General features: G+C 39.9%; 2 protein-coding genes across 2 annotated transcripts in view; one reads left to right on the forward strand and one right to left on the reverse strand.

The window, feature by feature from the left end:
- Positions 1 to 6,601, reverse strand: part of hook1 (hook microtubule-tethering protein 1) — a 41,376-nt gene extending 34,775 nt beyond the window's left edge. Inside the window, exons 1-5 of the mRNA XM_036141403.1 lie at positions 6,225 to 6,601; positions 3,295 to 3,380; positions 2,781 to 2,853; positions 288 to 338; positions 31 to 163 (exon numbers count right to left, since the gene is read on the reverse strand). Of these exons, the coding sequence (XP_035997296.1) occupies positions 31 to 163; positions 288 to 338; positions 2,781 to 2,853; positions 3,295 to 3,380; positions 6,225 to 6,269 (388 nt within the window). The 5' untranslated portion in view covers positions 6,270 to 6,601. The remainder of the gene's footprint in view (positions 1 to 30; positions 164 to 287; positions 339 to 2,780; positions 2,854 to 3,294; positions 3,381 to 6,224) is intronic.
- On the forward strand, positions 5,967 to 14,640 carry si:dkey-183n20.15 (RING-HC_RNF170 domain-containing protein). Its single transcript, XM_036141404.1, has 7 exons — positions 5,967 to 6,166; positions 9,682 to 9,881; positions 10,337 to 10,444; positions 10,759 to 10,867; positions 12,224 to 12,297; positions 12,402 to 12,512; positions 13,951 to 14,640. Exons 3-7 carry the CDS (start codon positions 10,424 to 10,426, stop codon positions 14,281 to 14,283), a joined length of 648 nt encoding a protein of 215 aa, XP_035997297.1. The 5' UTR covers positions 5,967 to 6,166; positions 9,682 to 9,881; positions 10,337 to 10,423; the 3' UTR covers positions 14,284 to 14,640.
- Positions 14,641 to 14,716: the final 76 nt, after the last annotated feature.

The raw sequence follows: 14,716 nt of genomic DNA on the forward strand, positions 1-14,716 counted from the left end.
TTGTCAAAACCATCAAAGCAGTGGACATACCTTGGTGTTGCTCACATCTGACTGCACAGCCCAGTATGAGCTGCAGCAGCCTTCCCATCTCCACAGGCTCAGAGTGCTCTGCCACCAGTGACACGTCCGGCAAAGGGAAGTATGAAATGTCCTGAGATAAAACCTGATGGTACACGGGCATAAACAAAACATTAGGATAGTCTTTATGGATAAAACACTTTCCAAATTTATAATTAAAGACAAATTTTAAACTACAACAGCAAACTGCAGGACTATAAATTTCATACCTCATTATAATAGTCAACCACCTTCTGAAGGATCTTCTTCAGATTGCTCATCTGAGAGGAGAGAGATTTTTAAATAGGATAAACATTACTATAAATGTCAAAATGCCATGCTATACAACAAACTTGTGTTGTCACGATACCAACATTTGGTATCGGTACAAACATGCTTTTCAATACTTTCTCAAATAAAAAGAGAATACAAGAAATATCATTACTGAGTCAAAGGTACATGGAATGGGCCATACTTAGACAATTTTTAATTAAGAGATAAAAAAAAGCTTCACACATGTTTACTGTCTGTTGTGTGTACTCTAAGCTGCAGTATGTCCTGAAAGGAATTTCACCACAGGAACACACGGTGACAGAAAAGAATCTTTAAAGTCATAATATCGCCAGAATAAAGCGGTGATGATATGATAGTAAAGTCATGACATTACCAGAAATAAAGCTTCTTTAATGAGAAGAAAGTTTCGATAGGTATAAAGAACTGACGTGATCAGCTCAGACAAACTGCAGACACTGCCTGAGCCGAGTATTTTGACGCAGGGGAAAGAGTGTTCTCTCTCTCTTCAAGCAAAGATTTATTTTAGTGCAATGACAGTTCCGTGAAAAATAATTATATTAACACCCCGCTTTGTAGACCAGCGTTGGATCCGCAGCAGCAGCTTTGCAAATGTGCAATTCATTTGAAATGTGGACGCGCAGTGGAACGGGTCTTGCGCCTTCGGCAGCAGGCAGCAGCCAGGCAGCCTGGTCAGCCAGACTCAGTTTCACTTTTTTTTGGTATACAATGAACTGACTGCTAACTTCAGCTGTATCGAAACAAGGCAGAAGTTAATCTGGCTAGCCAGGCTAGCAGCCAGGACGAAGCACTGACTTCAGTCTTTGGAAGATGGGAGGGGATAGGGCAGGGCTCGCAGCAACCTGAGCGCTGCTTTTACGTGTTGTTGCCGAAATCTCCAACAACACAGAGCAAAGTCACTAGATTTGTAGCTAGTCGCTTTTCTGATAAAAAGTCACTAGAGGGGTTTCAAAACTCGCAAAATCTAGCGACAAAGTCGCTGAGTTGGCAACAATATTTCTCTCTCTCTCCCCGACTTGCTCCACTTCCACTCAGGGAAGCCGCCACACTGTTGTGGGCATTGTCAGCAGCGCTGCAAGTACCGGTACGATCTAAATGCAGTATAGCAGCGTTTTAAATGCCGCAGTACCCCAGTACCAATTAGTATCGGTAAACCAAACAGCCCTACAACAAACTAGGGATCCATGATATTAGGCAAACATGCAATATGAGATAATGTTGGTGAATGTCGTAGTAACAATGTGAAATGCTATAAATAATCCAATACTCAACACTGTTGATGTCATTCTGTTTTGTGTTTGTTCCACACATGCATAACACTCAGTTTCTAAAACTAAAACTATAACTAGAGATGTATCAATCTGATACCCGGATCAGATATCAGCTCTGATATAGACTAATTAGCTGGACCAGATATCGGATGAATGATGCCGATCCAGTCATTTCTCTTTCTATTTTTATTGATATCATACACAGCACTACAGTTACAGCAACATGGAGCTAGCGCTGGACTGAGCCAAGTCTGCTATTTGGAAACATTTCAAACTTGATATGGCAACAAGTATACCTGCAACATGCAATATATGCAACGCAAAAATTGCAAGAGTTGATAAAGTTGTTAAATTTACCATCACAAACTTAAATAAGCACCTCCAAAAGCACATTGCTAAAGAACAGGCAGACCTTTTTTTTTTAACAATATTTATTTCAAGCCTTCACTCACACTCAAATAGCTAATAAAACTGTTTGTGGCTTAGTATAAAAACAAATACTGCAGAGTTGGTTAATTTCTGACAAAAATGTGTTCAAAATAGTTGGGAAAAAATTATAAATACTGCAATGCAATGTTTTCCACATTAGCTTCTTTTTTAACATTTAGGTAAAATAGAATTATATCACAATGTCGGCACATAAAAACATCTCAAAAGAAACTATACAGATGCTTTAGGCCAAAGAACATTTAGGAACAGACTGATCAGTTAGTGTCAGCTTGTGTTAACTACAACGGGAATTCAACACTCGAAAACTGTTTTATTTTCCAAAACTAACAACATTGAGATAAAATCTCCTTTTGCCACATAAAGGTTTACAAAGCTGAAGGAGATGGAGGAAAATAAATCTTGTAAAAGCACAGCTCAGAGATAACCAGAAGCTGCCTTTAGACAGTCTCAGGATTTGTCTGCTCTGTCAACCTGTCAACATGTTCTCATCCTCCAAAAACCAACATCATCATAGCTAACCCCACAACTTGAATGGCCACAAATCTCCAAAGACTTAACTGAAATACACAAGTGAAGCCAAAGGCAGGGACACAGGACCAGGTTTGTGTTCAGCATCAATAAAACTGTGGCTGAAATAGAGAATTCAATCAGAAAGAGACAATGCTGGACAGTGAGGACATGTCTATATACCTTCAGTCTCCAGTTGTCCTCAACATCTGTTTTGATACGACCCATCCATGCTTCATTGAACCACGTGGGATCTCTGTAGGACAAACAGCAGAAAAAAGGACACAGAAGTTGAAATGCAATTGTAATATTTTAGAAAATGTAAAATTCTATTTTTTGTCTATAATAAGTATAATTTATCACCTGACAGTTTTGGTTCGTTTAAATTCTCAAGACTAACCCCACAGTGACTGATGAATTCAAATCTAAGCCACTGATCTGTGACGTTACAAGCCTAAAGCTATGTTATTAAGTCAAGGCATAGCTGAAAAAGTTGTTTCACAAAAAAAAAAAGTCAAACCTCCAAAGAAAATAAAGAAGCGGTGTCCATTTAATGTAAGAAAGAAGTCTAATAAGCCACCAAATTATCATTTCCTTCCTTTTAACAGCCTGTATAAGTTAATGACGCTGGCAATTAATGTGTATTTGTCACAGATACACCCTCCTTACTATTGCTAAAGCACAAGCGATCTCTTACATCTGATGAAGTGCCTGTGACATTGCTGCTCCTGTGGCGAGCTCCTCCATTGTTCTGCAAGGAGCTGTAGTGTTGAATGTCTGCAGCTGTAAGGGAAACACAAAGCGACATTATACCAAAGAGTTTATCCAGAATTATGCACAGGAAATTTTGCAATAGTAGGAAATGTGCAACAAAAGGAAAAAAGATGAGCTGGAGGAGGGCATTAATGAATAAAAAAGGAGCAGCTGCATTCAGTTTGCTCTGCAAATCAGAGCTCTGGGGTTCATCATGTCACACCCAAGCTGAGCGTGTTTGTAGCTGCTCTAGTAGGTACAAATGTGGTTTAATGGAATACAAATTATCAGAAGTGCCCTTAAATAGTTAATAACTTTATCTGCTTTAATGTTTAACTTCATGTGATGGATCTGCACAAAATAGTCTAGACTGGTGATGTGAAATGATAAAAATATCCTTTAGAAAAAGAATTAACAAAAATATAAGAGGGAAAGTTGACGTGTATCTATCCAGTAGGGGTGTAATACCATCCACACCAATATATCGATTGAATGGTTAACTATCTAATTACATGAGCGCAGCATGAAAACTTTGATCCGTATCATTATTTTTAAGATCTGCCTTTATTTTTTTAATTTATAAAGCATGAGACTATAGTGAACAGCTGATCAATGGTTTTTCTTACAATAGTGTTGTTTTAAATGTCTGATGCCTGTAAGGCTTAGAAATAAAATGGTCAAATCATATTTGGATTTTTATTTTTCATGAGTTGATATCAATGTAAATATAAGGGTTAGATGGGCAGATGATATCGCATCTTATCAGGTGCAGACTTGTGAATTTAATTTAACAGAAATTGTATCGTGACAGACTTTGTGATATGGGCAAACATCGTATTGTCATGCAAACAAACCGATATAACACAGGACCGTGATAAAGCTGGTGATTTACACGCCTAGTATCCAGCTCATTTGCTATGGAGAGCTTAAAAGGTTCTGAAGCTACCATTTACCTTCAAAAGTCCCAAAAGTAGTGAAATGGAGTCCACCTGTGTGTAATCTAAGCGTCACATGACTATGTTGTTTCCCTTAGTCTGCTTATAATTGTTGAGGCCTGTCCAATTTGTTTCTTGAATTGGATGCAGTCTGTCCTCCCATCACGTTAATAAAGTAACTTAATAACAGGAGGAGAATCTCCCATCTCCCATCATTAATATATTAAGTCAAGTTTTGTGTTTCTGTCCTTTTTTTGTTTTATCTCCTTTGTGGTGTGAATTGACTGTTTTTTTTCAATAGTGTTTCGTGGTGGGGTTATTTGGTATTCTAAATGGTATCGATACTTTGCATACGAGTTAAACAAAGCCTGTGTGCAAACAGTGCTTTAAAGAGGTAGCAACAAAGTCAAGCAGCAAAACAACATTGGCCTTCATGATGATTTCAGACAGTTTAGTAAATTAAAGTTCCCATCAATAATTTAATACATTAAAATGCATTACTGACATTAGCGCAACAAGTTGTCCGTATTAATATTGTGTCATTAGCTGTGACTAGCATGCTACTAGCCATTTGCTATATTTGGGTTATTTATGGCATTTGTGTTTCTGTTGAGAGGGCATGTTCCATGTTGAGATTGAAAAAGGTGAGGTTTACTGTTAATAATTTTTTTTCCCTTTAATTATTTGTCATTTTTCGGAAATGGTATATATTAAACATTTTTCTGGATATCGATATTGAGTTTGAAATTTTAGTATCATGACAACCCTAGTAGTAAGCAAGAATAAACTAACAGAAGAGAAGCCACCCATGGCTAGTGGTGACAAGAATGGACATTTATAGGATGGAGAAGATACCGGCCACAGTAAATTACAAACTAGATTTGACTAATGCTGGAAAAAAAGGGTTCAATATGTGACACTTCAGAGGTCTAATATAGTTATGTAGTGATCTAATGTAGTTAATATGTAGATCTAATGTAGTTAATATAGTTATGTAGTGATCTAATTCTAGATCACCCCCGAATGTTCTGTTAAGATAACCGTAGTTTTGCATTGATGTAAAAAATATAAGCTGTGTACTATTGAATTACTTGTACATACAGTGTGAATATGTGACTCTATTAAAAAACATTTTAATAGAGTCACAACAACAACAAAAGCTTTCTGAATGTGTAACATACAGCACCCTGGATGAGATTTGAAAGTTTTTTATTGTGGTTTCAGATTAAAGACACACATAACTTTTTGAAATTTTTTGTTGTTGGGATACCTAATTAAAAAAATTTCCTAGAAATATTATCTAATTAACCTGACATAAGGTCTATTTAAAAAAAAAAATACTAGCTACCCTCCTATTTTCCTAAGTTACGCAGCTCCTTTTAATACATTTTACATAACTATTTAAAATGCCAAGAACAACATTTCCCATATATATATGATGGTTATGTGTATTGGCAACATAACTTAGTCTGACCAACTTTTAAAAATCATCTAACCTATATTTAATTTTTTTTTATTTTTATGTGTAGTAAATACTACATTTATTGGATAGTGTAAGCATCAGCCCTAATTGATAATAACTGACCTTTGCATATGTCGAGTACTAACTAATGATTTTAAAAAAGCAGGCAGGCGAAATCTACGACGGCTGTTGCTTCTCACCCTCTAGCGACACTTTGTACCGATTGACGCTCGCTGTTGCTACAGAGACTGTTTCTACGGTAACTGTGCCTTTAAAGCTAAAGCTAAGCGCTACAATTACCATTTTATATTGACCATACAGAGCAACGTTAGCCGGGCCTTATAGTATATCTCCTTTATTTTCACTGAGCTAGTGAGGGAGGCTGCTTTCCCGAAAGCTCCACCATCTTCAACAAACAGGTAACTAAAATGACCGCATTCCTAACAGCTTCACATTAACGTGACCAAATAAACTCACCCATATTATTAGGCTTTCCGCCAGCGCCGTTTCGCTGTTTTCCATTTGTTTTCTTTCTGGTAAACACGTAAAATATCCTCCCCACCTGTCTCAACGAAGCTCTTCCGCTCTTTTCCTCTGCATTTGACCTCACCTGCTGCCAAAGGTAAACTGCCTACGAAAGATACGTAGTTAAAGAGCTAATGAGTTCGGTTTACGCTATCGGATGACGTAAAGTGTTCGTGAATGGCGCTGCGGCTAAAGTACTGGACGTTCACTTGCTTGGGGCTGGACTTGCATGATACTAAGGGGAAATAGACTCGACCAATAAGCATCGAGTTCAGGAGTGATTGCTGACGGTTTATTTGTGTTCTGACCAATGAAAGCGCAGCATTGGAAATCTAGACACGCCCTTATGATTAAGAAGCGATTACCCTGCTTTCGCTGATCAAACGACTTTTCACATGGTTATTGTAATGTGTTTACTACCAGGGACGTTTATAAAACAAGCAGTTATTCGGACGAAATAACCTCTGAAAATAGGAAATAAATCTAAGTTAGATCTAATTCGAATATTTTTATCCAAATGAATTAGTCAAAACAAGTTAATAGTAAATAAATATGCGAATGTATGAAAAAATGGAATGTAAATATTGATTTCTGAAATAGTATCTGATTAATATCAGGGGGGAAAATATTTCATTGGGGTTCGATTTGTGTTTAACAGAACTTTGAAATACAAAGCCACATTTAAAGCTATAGTACAGTTTATAAAAGCTGTTTATTGCCTAAAGCTGAGGCAAAATGTTAATCCCTTTAGCTGTAGATTATGTTATGCAAAATCTGCAATGTTCCCTGATAGCCTCTAAACTCCCTGGACAATACCAGCATTCTGTGACGGGCAATCATTTCTGATTGCAATACACATAATCACAGTATTATATGCTGTCAATCTAAATAGATTTATTGTCATTTCATTGTCACTTCATAAACTGAGAGCAGGCTACGATCCAGTGACCTTCTTCAGCTCAACTCTCTATCCTCTAAGTGTTTATTGAAAAGATAAATATGTAATTAAGAAAAAAAAAAATCTGCATCAGACAAACTCATAATCAGCAGGTCTGTCTGGGCGAATTCCGGTTGTGTCTAATGGACTCCCAGAAACATTAAAATTGGCAGACCCACACTGAGACATAAAAAAATAACTAAAAGCTTCAAGTGTAAAATCAAATAAAAAAGGTTTAAATAAAGTTTGGGGGCATATATATAGAGGAACTATCTATATAAAAACAGGGCTCAAAAAGCTGAAAGCAAGTCAGCTTCCATTATATAAGTTTAGCGACGCCAACTAAAGTTGTCCTTAGATCCGACTCCTCCGCCAGATGGAGAAATCAAACATGCGAGATGTGGACTAACCTGCTAACAAGCAAGACCCTAACTAAAGCCAGCCTAATTTGTTTCGAAAAAAAAATTAGGCTAGTTTTTATTTTTGATTAAGAAAAAACAATTTAAGTTTATCAATGACAAAAAGCGCTCGCTAGAGAAGAATACAGGCAAAATAAAAAAATACAATAAAATAAAACAATGGTTCCGAACCCATAGGACATTTTAAGAGTTGACTTTAAGATATTTTTTAACCAAATTCAGCAATCTCTGCTCTATTGTCTAACAGTACCACTTCATGTGGCAAAGCATTTAATAAACAACCTAACATTCTTGTTGTGACAACCCTCTCATAGTTTCCCAGGGATTTCACAATGACCTTCTCAGCTCTCACTCTCCTCTGCAGGGCCTTCTTATCTGTCATCTTGCAGCTGGAGCGCCACATTCGCCACCACCGCTCCAGATTGCTGAGAAAATGCTGGTAAAGACGGACGTTCGTCTCCTAGGAGCTTCATGCAATTCTCTCCCTCTCTCTCTCTCTGGCACGGTATTCTCCATCTCATGTTAACGTTGGAGTTCAGGTTAGAATTCTGACCACTTTCAGACTGTAAATTTTACCTCAAAAATACAGCCCTAGAGCATCAGAGTGTAGTGGTATGCGTATGAGGTAAGAGCGGACATTAGCCGTTTAGCCTGCAGGGACATCCCCTCTGTGCCCGTTTTGAATGCCAGCGGGGGAGCGCTGGCGTTCGATCTCCTGATTTCTGCCACTCTGTGACACTGACCCTTACTGGCTGACAGCGACTATTTTTAGATGACCCGAAGCCAACAGACTCTCCTGCTTTTATCTGAGGTGCCAGAGTAAATATTTGTCAAGATATTCCTGCGTTGCGGGCACTCCTGAACTTTGTGAGGGTTGTCGTATCCGAGTTCAGTGTCAGGTTGTCTGACAGAGATTCCGATGCTGACATCTGACACCTGCAGCACCATCAAGCTTTTTTGGGTAATTTGTTCAACACTTTGACACACTGACAGTTCAAATAATGTGGTGGGAAAAATAAAACATGACCATTTTTAGGAGTCCAGGACTGGCTCTTGGTTCTATGAAGACATCTGTATGTGGGAGAAGAACACGTTGAGCTTTTCTGTTTGAAATGTAGTATATGCCATGATGATGAAAGCAGCGTGATGTTGGCGTGATTGCAGCAGCCACGGTCCCACTGACCTTCATCGTTATCTCTGTTTGGCCGAGCAGTCGGATCCTAGACTGGTTGGTGTCTCTTTCCATAATGAAAGTTGAGTTATATTTGACCCTCTCAGTCCTCATATTCAGGACTTTTCTTTATATCTCCAGATCCGTTTTCAGACCTTATGCTTTAGTTTTACTCCACTACAAATGAATAAAATAAGACTTTTTGTCTGCCATCCTAGTTATTTTTATAAGGTGTTCAGATGGAGCCTTAGTTTGGTGTGGTTTTTCTGTACAGCTAGATTTTAAAAATCTTTACCAAATATCTTAACTGTTTCTTAACATGGTTCTTTTTCTTGCTTTGTGTAAACTGAGCAGGAGAAAATATTGTTTTTCAAACAGTATAAAACGGGATCAGGGAAATTGTGGGGGGAAAAAATCTCTCTGTAATAACAAATAACTTTTATTTTTATTCACTGGATCCCGGGCCTATTGACAGAACATTTACTTTTTATCTAAATGTAATATTGTCTCACATTCTGTCCTTCATTTAATAAAATCTAATAAGATAAATTTAATTTAAATTCTCTGCTAAATCCTATGAGTAATGATGCCCGTTTCCTTAATTTCATAACCAAGAGTTCATTGTGAGAGAGGAATGGTGTGCTCCAGGTTTTGGCTGAGTAAACGTAAAGTAAATGATTGGCTAATTTAGATCCCACCTAGCAAAGCGTGGGAGGAAACTGACTTCACAAGATCCAAATAGTTCATAAGCGCGTGAAGGGACACATTATACAGACCTTAATAAGGTTGTCTGAATACTTTTAGAATCAGAGTCTGACTGAAACTGAAATGAGACGTCTTCTTTGCTGTAGTCCCTGTAAAGTCCTATTGATCTGACTCCAGCAGCGCTCCCTTAGAGCAGAAGGACTCCAGCTGATATTGGAGGCCGTGGTTGATGATTAACGAGCTGCTCGGATTTATTTTCTGCTGCGATGCTGTCAGGCAACACTTCACTTCCCGCTAGGAAACGACTCTGCCTTCCTCCTCCAGACGCCGCTGCTTTTAGAGGAACCGCAAACCCAGCAGCACACGTCTCAGTCCAGGTACGCCGCACTTTCTCGTTCTCTTAAAAATAATAACAATTACTGAATTAAACTATGTTTTGAGGCAAGAGTGAATATTTTGGGGCGTTGGGATTTATTAAGCACAATTTGAGCGTTTTGAGTGGTATTTCTGACCTGTTGATCAATTTATTGTCAAATTCTGATTGTTGGGAATACACCAGAGGATGAGGCAGATGTATGATGCTTTAAAACTGTGAAACAAAAGATAATATTACCACTGCTTGTACGGTGACCTAATGGAAGCAGACTGTCAAACTGCAGCTATCAGAGCATCAATATGTGGGACCCGCATCAGAGAACGTTTGAGCTTCGTCAGCCTTATTGCGCTTTAATCAGTACAGATGTGTCAGTATCTCACCACTGGCAGACATGCGGGCTTCTGTTTATGGTGCGTTTACCGTGGTCGTCATGTCCTGACGTGTGTCCCGTTGCAGATTGGACCATCGGCACCCTGAAGATCAAGCGGGTCAGGACCACCTGGCATCATCTAGAGCTCTGACCGGCCCACTGAGCAGTTAACAATGCATCCGAGCTGCCATAAGGTGAGTTCTTCGGTACGTGATTATCATCGGGCCATCCGTCACCTGACCGTATGATGATCGCAATCTTTATTGGGGGTTATGATCAGCTTCAGAGTTGTTGCCAAACAAAGCCTGTAAAAATCCCCCAGTCCGTCATGTGAGCTTAATCCTTAACCAAACACAGGTCTCTGTAAGGGCTTTGTGAACTCGTTTGCTGCGTCTCAAAGGAAAACCCATCACACTTGTTCAGATGATTTCTTTTGTTTGTCTTCTTCCAGTTTTTTTCCCATTTACATTTTTCCTGTCACTCACCTCCTCTCCCGTCATCTCTTTAGGAATCAGCACTGCCATGTCCACCAATGGGCACAAGAGACTGCCACTGCCCAGTATGCCTGCAGACGGCCACGTTCCCGGTCCAGACCAACTGCGGCCACTTATTCTGTGGTAAGGGACGGCAGAAACATGCAGTCTTTGTTATCACTCTTACCTGGGTTGCCAAAAGCATACTCGTTCAACTGTTTCACATTTTGTCACATTACAACCTCACATATCAGTGTCTTTTATTGGGATGTTATGTGCAAAAACAAAAACAAAGTAGTGAAGAACTGCAAGTGGAAAGAAAATGATACGTGTATTTTTTTAAATGATTATTCTCTTGACAAATTATCTAAAAGAGTGCGGCGTGTATCAGATAAAACCAAAATGTAATGCTTTGTTGCTGCACATGCATAGCTCCATGTGTGGTGGAAAACTAGCTCAGCACACGTAATAGTGGTAGCATCGCGCTGTAGGGATGCTTTTCTTCAGCGGAGATGAGAAAGCTGCTTAGAGTTGGAAAGCTGGATGGAACTACATGCAGGCCAATTCTGAAAAACTGCATATCCACAAGTTAGAGTGGCCTAATCAAAGCCCAGACCCAATGAAAATCTATATGGCAACCTGATGTTCACAGAGGCTCTCCATCCAATCCCATTAAGCTTGCCCTATGTTGCAAAGAATGGGCAAAATTTTGTTTCTAGATTTGCAAAGCTGGAAGAGAGATACCTTAACGGACCAGAAGATTGTTTTACAAAGTCTAAAAAAAAAAAAAAACAGACATTTTCTTTCCACTTCCCAATCATGTGTTGCATTGTGATAGTCTGTCACATAAATTCCCAATTCAAATCAATAAAGTTAGATTTTTGCAATGTGACAAAAGCTGAAAAAGTTCATGGAGTGTGAAAACATTTGCGAAGCACATTTATCATCTGGTCAATAAGTGATTTAGAGCCGGTGTGCAGCGGCTATATGGGCCCTGATTGATTTTTTATTGATGTGCAGAGGTGCACAGAGTTTACACGTGGAGTTTATCTTCACCTGAAGATCCAGACGTGAAAAAAACGTCTCGCCACAAGTCTTAATAAATGCTTTGTGCAGTAAGGAGATGAGGGAAAACGGACCAGATTTCTTTCTGAGGTGAACTTTGAGCAGAGAGCTCGAGCTTTACCTATTGAACCTTCTCCTGTCATGTAGCTGAGCCAGAAATCAGTTGGTTTCTATATTTGGAAATCTATCCCTCTAAGATAGTGATAGTATTTATGACATAAACCCACTCCTGTTCAACCTTGACATTATCTGTTACTGATTACCAAACATGCTCAACCCCACGTTCGCTGCAACACTCATCGATACCTCTTATGATTGACATAAAAAAATTAGAAATAGTCTTTGATAAACTGATATTCTGTTCTTTACCATGCTTGCTTTAAAGGTGTATTTTTTTTTAGGATAATGTAGTAAAAGTTGTTTTTGTTCCTGCAGCCAACTGTCTGCTTACCTACTGGAGACACGGCTCCTGGTTGGACGCAGTCAGCTGTCCTCTCTGCAGACAGAAGGTAGGTAGAGTGACCAAACAGCTTTCCTGTAAATCACGGTGACGTTGCGATCGTCACACGGAGGATTTTTTATTTTTTTTTAAAAAGCCTGTCGCTTTTTTTAGGTCAGCGTCCTGTGTAACCTGTTTAAGGAGAGCCGATCAGATCAGCAGTCCAAGAAAGTTCTCGGGGAAATCACAGACTACAACAAGCGCTACTCTGGAGCGCCACGAAAGGTCAGCGACCGCAGAGACGCCTTCTTTCACTGCACTGAATATGTCAGATGAAATTGAGAATAAAATATTTCATTATAGTCTTCTATAATGGGCTTGGGAATGGGAACACGTCTTGTGCGGCCTTTGGGTTTTATTGATTTGAGATAAAATGGCAGACAAAAGAGGCTTTAGTTAACACTTCACAATGGCACCTCCAGCAGGTAACAATCGATTTCCCACAGAGATCTCCTTCACACGCCATTGTTAGGAAATTATAATGGGCATTTGTTGTGGGCTGAAGTGAACCAGTCTTGGAGGAGGAAAGCAAGGAGGCTTAGCTTGAGACCACATAAAAGCAGATAAAGCTGCAGTGCCTTGAAAAAGCATCCTGACAGCATTGCGCTGTCTGCGCTGTGGGGATGGTGCATTCAGGTTCACGTCCGACACAAATATCTGACTTTGCATGCTCCATGCATCAGTCCATCAGCTCGGACCAGGGAATCCGGTGCTGACACTAAGTTGAATTTTGATCTCATGTGACCAGAACACCACATGGCCAGGGTTAAACTTTAGATTTGGCTTCTTTTTTGCCACTCTTCCATTAAGGCAAGTGCACAATTAACAGTGGAAAAATTCTCCCACTCAAGACGAAGCACCTCAAAAACTACAGGCCTCCTAGCTGCCTTTGAGTTTAACGCCCTCTTTGCCTGAACATATCTTTGTAGATTGCTGCCTCTATCCTGTCTGCTGGTCTTCATGGTCCCTTTGTTCAGTTCAATTAAATTTTATAGCGCCAATTCATGAAACATGTCATCTCAAGACACTTTACAAAGTCAAATTCAATCATATTAGACAGATTGGTCAAAAATTTCCTATATAAGGGAACCAGTTGATTGCATCAAAGTCTTGACAAGCAGTATTCACTCCTGGAGAATCGTAGAGCCACAGGGAGAGTCGTCTGCATTGTCCATGGCTTTGCAGCAATCCCTCATACTGAGCAAGCATGAAGCAACACTTCACTGCTGTTCTCTACCATACTTTTGAGGCCTTCACACAACAGCTGTATATATACAGGTTAAACCACCCACAAGTGGACTATTTACTAATTAAGGGGAATTTGGCTGTCTTTATTTTATTTACAGGCATCAGAATGGAGGGGTTACATTCAAAATTTGTAGATTTAAAAATATCTGTTAAAAAATAATTAGTATACCTTTCCATCCACATCACAATCATGTCCCATTTTGCTATAAAATCAATGCTGAACCTATGAAAAACATTAATTTGCTTGTATGGTGACTGAACATAGAAAGGTTGAAAGTGTGCAAATACTTTTGCAAAGGTTCTGTAGCTGCAATTATTTTCACACACCAATGTTTGATAGCGTACTTTTTCATGCGTGAAACCCCCTGCTGTGTCTGCCCGTCTGACTGGATCTCCTTCATTTTGCCCCTTCCAGGTGACGGACTACCTCTGCGACGCGCCTCTTCTTCTGCAGTTACTGACTCGGGGTCTAGGCACCATGGGAGGCCTCGTCTGGCTCTTCCTCTTCAGGGTGGCTCTGTGCTGCGTGGGGACGGTGGTGTCCATCTCCTCGCCCACCCTGCCTCCATCGTCGGGTCCCCTGGACGCGGACGCCTCTCTCTGCGGCCTGTTGGGGGTTCTGGACGACCTGGTGGTGGTCGGTCTGCTGCTCCTCTGCGTCATCAACGTTAACCAGCAAATTACTCCAGAAGGAGGACGCTCTCCGAGCAGGACGGCCTCACAGGGCGTCATGGGGGGCTCGCTGTAGTTTCATGCCGCTTTGTCAGTATAAGCGGTTTGAAATGGACTTCTATTGGATTTCTAATCTCCGCTTTGCTGGATTAGCAGATGAGAAAATATTGACAAGCGCAGTTTGCTAACAGTGTGGGAGTCGGACGCCGTCTGAGCCCCTCAGACTGTGGACTCCGGGCCAAATTGTCGAGTGTTTACAGAGCTTATGTAACGCTGATCCATTCAAATGCAGCGTGCTGGTTCAGCTGTCGTTACAAATCCTCAAGTTCGTGAGCTGACAAGCGTCAACTGGCTGCCGTCTGGAAATTTATTATCACGAAAGGAAAGAAATGGGTTGATGTGGTGGAAATGACTTGTTTTTAAATTTAGCAGGTTCCAGAACGCCGTCATGCCAGTACTGTGAAGTTTCCCTGTATATATGTGACATTTGTATGATGTTGTTTTTATGG

The sequence above is a fragment of the Fundulus heteroclitus genome, chromosome 9 (genome assembly GCF_011125445.2).
Source record: "Fundulus heteroclitus isolate FHET01 chromosome 9, MU-UCD_Fhet_4.1, whole genome shotgun sequence".
Lineage (NCBI taxonomy): Eukaryota > Metazoa > Chordata > Actinopteri > Cyprinodontiformes > Fundulidae > Fundulus > Fundulus heteroclitus.